The sequence below is a fragment of the Aegilops tauschii genome, chromosome 5 (genome assembly GCF_002575655.3).
Source record: "Aegilops tauschii subsp. strangulata cultivar AL8/78 chromosome 5, Aet v6.0, whole genome shotgun sequence".
NCBI lineage: Eukaryota > Viridiplantae > Streptophyta > Magnoliopsida > Poales > Poaceae > Aegilops > Aegilops tauschii.
Genome location: NC_053039.3, coordinates 9,160,289 through 9,168,015, shown reverse-complemented (window position 1 = coordinate 9,168,015; position 7,727 = coordinate 9,160,289). Strand labels below are relative to the sequence as shown.

Below are 7,727 nucleotides of genomic sequence, written 5' to 3'. Positions count from 1 at the left end.
TAAGAGCGAGGGGATAAGGTCGTGCGAGGGAAGGAGCCGGGCGACCCGGGGCTGGGGACCCTGTCGTCTGGGCCCCAGCCAGCGACGGCCCATGCAGGGACGAGTGGGAGCGCTGCGACGTGGCCGGGCCAATCGCCGGCTGCCACGTGGAGTACGGGCCACCTGTCCTCCTCCTATAGGCCGACTGGACTCAGTCGTCCAGCAGTAGGACGAGAGGCTGCAGTCGTCCTCTAGCGGGACGAGGCCGTATTATTTTTGGAAAATAAAATTTCGGTATATTATTTCTGAAAATTAATAAAAATAATGTATTATTTAAAAAAATTAGCCTAAAACAATGGCCAACCTATTTTTGGTGTGAGGTTTACATTTTTGCAGGGACGTTCGGCTTTACAACCGACAGGCAGTGTTTCCTTAATTAGAGAGAGAGTGACGTATGTCCATCCCTATTTTCATTTATTTTTTTGAAATTCATCCCTATTTTCATTTAGAAGACGGGAGTGTGGTGTGGACGGAATTCGGCCGCGGTGAGCGCATGGACACCCAATTAATGATCAGATGGATGTGTCGTGCCGGGCGACGACACACATAGGCGAGCGAGCGCAGGTACAAGGTCTCAACTGAAAGAACGGAACATGACGGCAGAGGAGAAACCTGAGAGCAACTCCAACCGGCCGACCAAACGGACGGTGATTTTATTCGCTTTTTGTCCGTTTGGGTCGGCCAAGCGGACATGAACGTCTGCTTTCACGTTTGGATCGGCGTATGCGCCCAACGCTCGCCCGATTCATTTCGACAGCGCCGACAAAAAAAATTGTACATGCATATTTAAAATAAAAACGATTTACTTATACATTAAAGCCGGCCAGGGAGGCCGGCGAGAGTTCACGCGTCCACATTAGCATTAAATAAAACTAAAAACAAACTAAACTACGAGGCGGCGCGCTGCCCTAGGCATCGTCGTCGTCGTCGTCCTCGGGGTCGGTGACGTCGATGAGCGTCGGCACACGGCCGGCCCAGGGGAACGCCGTGTTCCAGGCGGTGACGATGTAGGCCGAGGGCAGCTGTTCCGGCGCGGGCAGTGCCGGCGCAGGGGCTGTTCCGGTGCGGGGGCCTGTGTGGCCGCCTGTGCAGCCGCGGCCTAGCGCGCCTCCTCCTCGGCTTCGCGCTGCTGCTCCTCGAGGTCACGCTCGAGCATCTCCTCGTACTCGCCGCGACAGCGCTCCTCGGCCAGCCGGCGCTGGCGCCACATCTCGAGGTACGCTTGCTCCTGCGCCGACGTCGCGCCCATCCAAACCGGTGGCGCTGAGACCCACTCGCGCAGTACTCCCGTCCAGGAGTAGCGCTCGATGGGGGACGGCTCCGGCTCCGGCTCGGCCTTGACGCGGCGTCGGGGAGGGGACGGCGGGGCCACCGGCGGCAGCACGTAGTCGCTGGCCGCGGAGAGGGCAACGGTCTGCGCCATGGCCGCCTCGTACCGAGCCTCCTCTTCCTCCACCGCCTCCACCCTGCGCCGCTCGTCCTCCTCGCTCTCGCGGTAGACCGCCGCAAGGGCGCCTAGTAGGCGTCCTCCGCCGCCTGGTCCTCCTCGCGGACGACGAGCGGGGGCGGCGGCACGCTGCGGTCGACCTCGCGCACGCCGCGTCGCCTCGCCTCCTCGTGCTCGAAGGCGAACCACCTCTTCCAGTTCGGCGAGTCGGACGCGTAGGTGGCGTCGCGGCGCTGCTCCGGCGTCAGCAGCGCCCGCCGGCGCCGCACCTCCTCCGCGTGCGCCCTAGCCGACCGCGGCGCCGCCGGCACTGGGATCCTCTCTGGATCCAGATGCCAGTCGTGCGGGAGGGTGACGTCGGGGTACGGCAGAGGCACGCGGTGCTTCCAGTGCCACTCCGCCTGGTGCACTGGCACGTTCACGCGCTCCCTCTGCCGGCGAGCCGGCGCGGGCGGAGGCGGGAGGAAAATCCAAGGGGAAAGGGACGGCGGGGGCCTTGCCCTTGGCCTTGCTGTTGCTGCCGGCGCCGGAGAAGAGCCCCATTTGGCACGGCTTGGGTGGCTAGGGTTGGCTAGGGTTTGCCGGCGATGGGGAGCGAGCTTGCCTAGATGTGGACGGGGGCTGACTCGATGAGGACGGCCCCGCCGCATGGTCGGCTTAAAAAAGGGCGACCGCCGTCGTTGACGTGTGGGCCCGTGGTCATAAATTAAGCTGACCAGGTAGGTGGCGGGTCGTTGGACGACCGCCAAGTGGGGCTGCGGCGAACACCGAGAAGACGCGCGTGGCGTCCGTTCCGCGTCCTCGCCAACGCATTTAGGGCGCAAATTTGAGCCGCAAATGTGTCGGCGCGGACGCGAAGCGGACGCCATTTGGGTTTGGGTCGCCGCGTTGGGCCTTCACTTTTGCTCGCGCCGACCCAAACTGACGCGGCGGACGAAATGGGTCGCCCCATTGAAGTTGCTCTGATTGACCAAGCACATGCGGCACGACACACACGCGCGGTTCCATGCTCCGGGACACAATTTTTCTAGTTATAAAATCACTATTGCTTGCTCCGTTTCTAAATATAAATATTTTTTGAGAATTCTTTGCGAGAAAATTTCCAATTTATTCATCTTCAATCATGGCAGTACAATGAATACCAGAAATAATAGAAATTACATCCAGATCCATAGACCACCTAACGATGACTACAAGCACTGAAGCGAGCAGAAGGCCCGCCGCCGTCATCGCCCCTCCATCGTCGCAGTCGGGCACAACTTGTTGTAGTAGACAGTCGGGAAGTAGTCGTGTTAAGGCCCCGTAGGACCAGCGCACCAGAACAGCAACCGCCGCCGATGAATAACATAGATCGAAAGGATCCAATACAAAGACACATGAACGTAGACGAACACCAAAAATAGATTCCAATTAAGACCAACTAATCTAGGGCACCCCTGCTACAAGCTGAAAAATACTAAATATATTCATGCATGTATGCTTCATTAGATTCTTTGTGTGCGTCCCACCATAGTAACGATCAAAAATACATCGCTCAGTTTCCAGAAGACAGCTTGATAAAGGTACATATAAAATGAATAATTTTTGAAACGGAGACATAATATTTGCCTCAACCATGCTACATATAAAAGTAGTACATGTTGGTAGAGAAGCTAGCACATAATAAATCTTCCTTTAGGCACCAACCAGAAGCTCTTTTTTATTATTCCTTAATTTTGCCACTTGTTCTTCATACTTTAGGTGGTAAAGAGTACTGAAAAAGGAGGGAATGTTGATGTATTCGACCGCAAACTGTAGTAGCACTCTAGATATGAGCAGCAGAGACCTTTCTTTGAGGTCAAAGCGACTTCACTCTGAAGAAAGAAGTACTCCACGGGACGCCGAGTATCTGCTCGCAAACACGCATGGACCTGTGCGAATGGTATACTTAAAAAAAATGTTCAAAAGATTTGAAGTTTTTTCTGTAGTAGGAAATGCTGAATGTTTAGAGCGCTCGCAAAGCTTCATGATGCAGTGACATTCATGGAAGCTGTGATAAAAATTTAAAAATGATTATCAAGAAAAAAGAAGTTCAGAGTAGTGGTGAGTACTCTATGTTGGAATTGGACTTGACTCAACCGAAGAACCGACCGACCGACCGCCGACCGACCACCTCATGCTTACGTCCATCCTGAAGAAATGTTTTCAATTATATCACCCTTCAGAGCATAGTTAATACTTAATAGTGTAGCAATCCACCATTAAAAAAATGTGTAGCAATCAATCGGCAACATGAAGTTGTCACGTCACTTATAGAGAACCTAATAATAGTCCACTTGTATAATAGTTAGTCAGAGCAAATCTAATAAGGTATGGTCAGCAGATTGTAAGTGTTTCTGCTGAGTTGGATGAGAGAGAAGGGGAGAGACAATGAAAATGGAATGTAGATTAAGAGCCGACTGCAACACGGGGTCCAAGAAACATTGTGAGAGTGTAATGTGGGACAGGTATTAATAAAGTAGTACTTCTTAGGCTAGTCATAGTGGGAGTAACTTAGCTAGTAACATAGCGACTCCAAGCAAATTTTGCGTACATGGCATGCAGTTAATGAGAAGTGGTAACATAGCGCTTTTCAAGACAAGATGAGTCTATAAGCTAATAAATAAAGTTCTCTATGACACTACTACTATGTTACTTTTCGTTATGAAGGTAGTAACTCAGACTAGTGTCATATGCATGACACTAGTATAAGTTACTCCCCACTATAACCAGCCTTAGCAACTAGCTACTATACGTGTTGGCTATTGGATTGGCTATATGTGATGTGGCGACTGCATATAGCCCATAGTTGGCTATATTATAACCATGTTATACTAGTATGCGATGCCATAAATATGTGCTCCATTTTTGTCTTTCCTAAGGGTGACGGAGTTTCATGCTATAGCCGGATGTAATTCTATATGCGGCTTCTCTTCTTTTCTTTTTCTCCCTTCTCCAACTAATCAAAAAGTTTATGTTATCTTATTGTACTTGCTCTAACTTTGCATGTAGATTAATAATCTATCTAGAGTGACTCAATCCATCCGTGGGAAGTTGGCACACGGCTTTTGTGTGTTGTTGGTCATTCAAGACGTGATTCCTGAAAAAGGATAAAAAAAATATGTTGACATGTCCTTTTCTCCTTGCGCACTAGAATTTTGTATCATATACCTAAAATTTATATTTTATTAGTTTTGTAGATGGTCAAAGTTTATCCAAAATACAAGAGGGTCAAAGGTAGTACTATACATAATGGCTATACATGACATGCCATTAAAATATAATCAACTTGCGGTTGACTCTACTATTAAAATTGATATGGCAATGGTTGATGCGCTTATGCAGTGCTCCTAATAAAACAACTCTAGTCGTTATCACAAGACGATCATTAACATCAGCCGATACGCACGGTTTGCGACTAAAAAATGGTTGGATGGATGAAATTATGAAATCCAAATAATTTGGTCGGTGCCGTTAGTTTGGTCGTCGGCGATTCTTTTAATTGCAGATAGGTTCCGGCCAAATACAAATACGCTGAATCAAGCGAAATGATTAATCTAGTCTAACAAACAATGTAGTAATAAATTAATGTTCGAAAAAAACCGAAAACTCAAGGAACCAAGCGAGCGAGAATGGGTCTATGTTGTGAATTTCTTTAGTTTTCCCTCAAAGACGACGACAGTAATGTTGTTGTTTTTTTCATGGCAAAACAAACTGAAATTGTGGTTGATTTCATGCATATAGAGTGTCCGATTTCCAGTGGACACTTGTCATGTTGCTGCGATATACACGTGCATAAACTTGGTCCTATGGCAACAACCAAACAATTTAGGATGGTGGTGGTGGTGTGGACGGATCCCTCAAAGCAAGCATGCATGCAAATCGTGCTTCATGCATCACACCAGCCGCTCCTTGCAGAATGGCCACCCTAACTTTAGGCAAGCACATTTCAAGACCTTTTCCCTTTCGTTTATATGTTGATAAAGACCTTTTTTCCTTTTGTTTATATGTTGATTGTTATCATACAAACCCATTTTCTGGAGCACCCAAAAAGATACATCTTCTAAAAGTTTTACAAATCTCTTTAAACTATTTTGAAAGTTATTCATGACCCTAAACTGATATAACAATAAAACCCAAAGTTAAAAAATTGAGAACCCCCCCCCCCCCTCTCTCCATTGGGAAATAAATAAATGAAAATAAATTGTGACCCTACGAGGCTTCGAACTTTAAGCCTGGCTCAAACTATCCAGCGTCCAAGCCCGCTACAATCAAACATTTTAAGCTATTTTTGATGCAAAATATGACATGAAGCAGTTTGTAACACCAGCGCAATTTGGATTTTGGTAAATTGAAGGAACCAAGACACTAAGTATTTCGTTTATAGATAATTGACCACCGACAAGCAAGCACTGAGTTTTACGCCATTTATGTCTTGTGGAATCAAAATATGATTTCACATGTTTCCATCGACAATGATGCGACTATGATGGCTTCATGAACCTCAAAACACCACGGCTCCGACAATTCAACCCGCCTCGCTTCGCGTGTGTGTGTGTTCTCACATGTTGTATACAAATTGTGCTCCTGTATAATATGAGATCACTCGCAAAAAATGTTATAATATGAGATCTTCTTTTCGCACCAACGAGTGACATTATCCATATTTGAAAGATATCGTAGGGCCTTCATGGGCCCTGGCCCTAACCCAGGGGGCTGGTGGGCCTGGGGCTGGGCCAGGTAGATGTGCCTGCCCTTTGACCTGGTCCACCAAGATGATGACCGACAAACGAGAGGAGGCCCAGGCGAGTATATATATCCGGCCCCCATTCCCCAAATCCCTTTCCATCCTCCGCACCGTACGACCGCAACAACCTCCCCTTTTTCCGCCGGCGAGCGACCGATCCGGCGGACGGACCATGGCCGCGCTCGTCGGCGACGTCGCCTACTGGCTGGCGGAGCACCCGGACATCGTCGGCTTCCGCTGGAGCCCCTCGGGCCTCTGGTTCTCCACCTGGGCCTTCCTCCTCGGCTTCCTCGCCACCTACGTGTCCCTCTGCCTCGCCGCCGACGCGCTCCTCCGCCGCCGGAAGCCGCTCCCTCTCGGGCCCCTCCCCCCCGCGCACGCGCTCCTCATGGCCGCCGTCTCGGCCACCATCTTTGCCGGCACGCTGCTGTCGGCGGTGGCGGAGATTCGGGACACGCGCTGGTCGTGGCGGGGCCGGAGCCGGACGACGCCGCTCCGGTGGCTCCTCTGCTTCCCGCCGGGGACCCGCTCGTCCGGCCGCGTCTTCTTCTGGTCCTACGCCTACTACCTCTCCCGGTACCTCCACGCGGCCCGGGGCGCGTTCGCGGTGGTCAGGCGCCGGCGCGGGGCGGCCGCCCGGGTGTTCGCGCACGCCGCGTCCGTGGCCATGGCCTTCCTGTGGCTCGAGTTCTCGCAGTCGTTCCAGGTGCTGGCCATCCTCGCCTCCACGCTCGCCCACGCCGTCGCCTTCGGGTTCCGCTTCTGGGTCGACAGCGCGGGGCTCCCGGCGGCGCGCGCCGCCCGGAGCGGGTCGGCGCCCGTGGCGCTGGGGTGCCAGCTCGGGCTGCTGGGGTGCAACCTGGTGTGCCACGCGGGGGTGGTGTGGATGCACTTCGGGGGCGCGATGGCCGGCGGGTGCAGCGGCATCGGGGCCTGGGTGGTCAACACGCTGCTCAACGCCGCGCTGCTCTGGGTGTTCCTGCACTGCTACGGCACGCGCGGCGTCTGCGACGACGACGGGGGCGCCGCCGCCGCCGCCGCCGCCTTGAAGAAGAAGAAGAAGAAGAAGGAGATGTGAGAGCGGCGTGAGGTGATCCCCTCCGACCATTGTAATATACTACTACTACTGTAGTACAATCCATTGGTGCACTGTACATATAGGTAGAGGCCGGCATTGGCATCGGCGTTCGGCATCTGGCATCCCAATGAGATGAGATGAGGAGGTGGCTGCTGCTGCTGCTATAAACCAAAGCAAAAAAACAAAATTCAATTTTATTTATAGAGATCGGTATACATACATAGATAGATAGATACATACATACACATATGCGCGCGTGGGGTGGACGATTGGTTCGAACCCCTGCTGCTGCTGATTAGCTTGCTATACTCTGTTCGTGTGTTCATTGCAAGGGGGGGCGCTGTTTGTTGGCCTGAACAAGCTGATTTCAGTGTGGCATCTTATTATTACAGACCATA

The 7,727-nt window shown here is 51.6% G+C and overlaps 1 protein-coding gene across 1 annotated transcript; it reads left to right on the top strand.

The window, feature by feature from the left end:
* Positions 1 to 6,038: 6,038 nt before the first annotated feature.
* Positions 6,039 to 7,727, top strand: LOC109742489 (fatty acid elongase 3-like). Its single transcript, XM_020301580.4, has one exon. It carries the CDS (start codon positions 6,280 to 6,282, stop codon positions 7,327 to 7,329), a length of 1,050 nt encoding a protein of 349 aa, XP_020157169.2. The 5' UTR covers positions 6,039 to 6,279; the 3' UTR covers positions 7,330 to 7,727.

Excerpts from the sequence above, each read along its gene's own strand:
- LOC109742489 (XM_020301580.4), top strand. The coding sequence starts at position 6,280 with ATGATGACCGACAAACGAGAGGAGGCCCAGGCGAGTATATATATCCGG.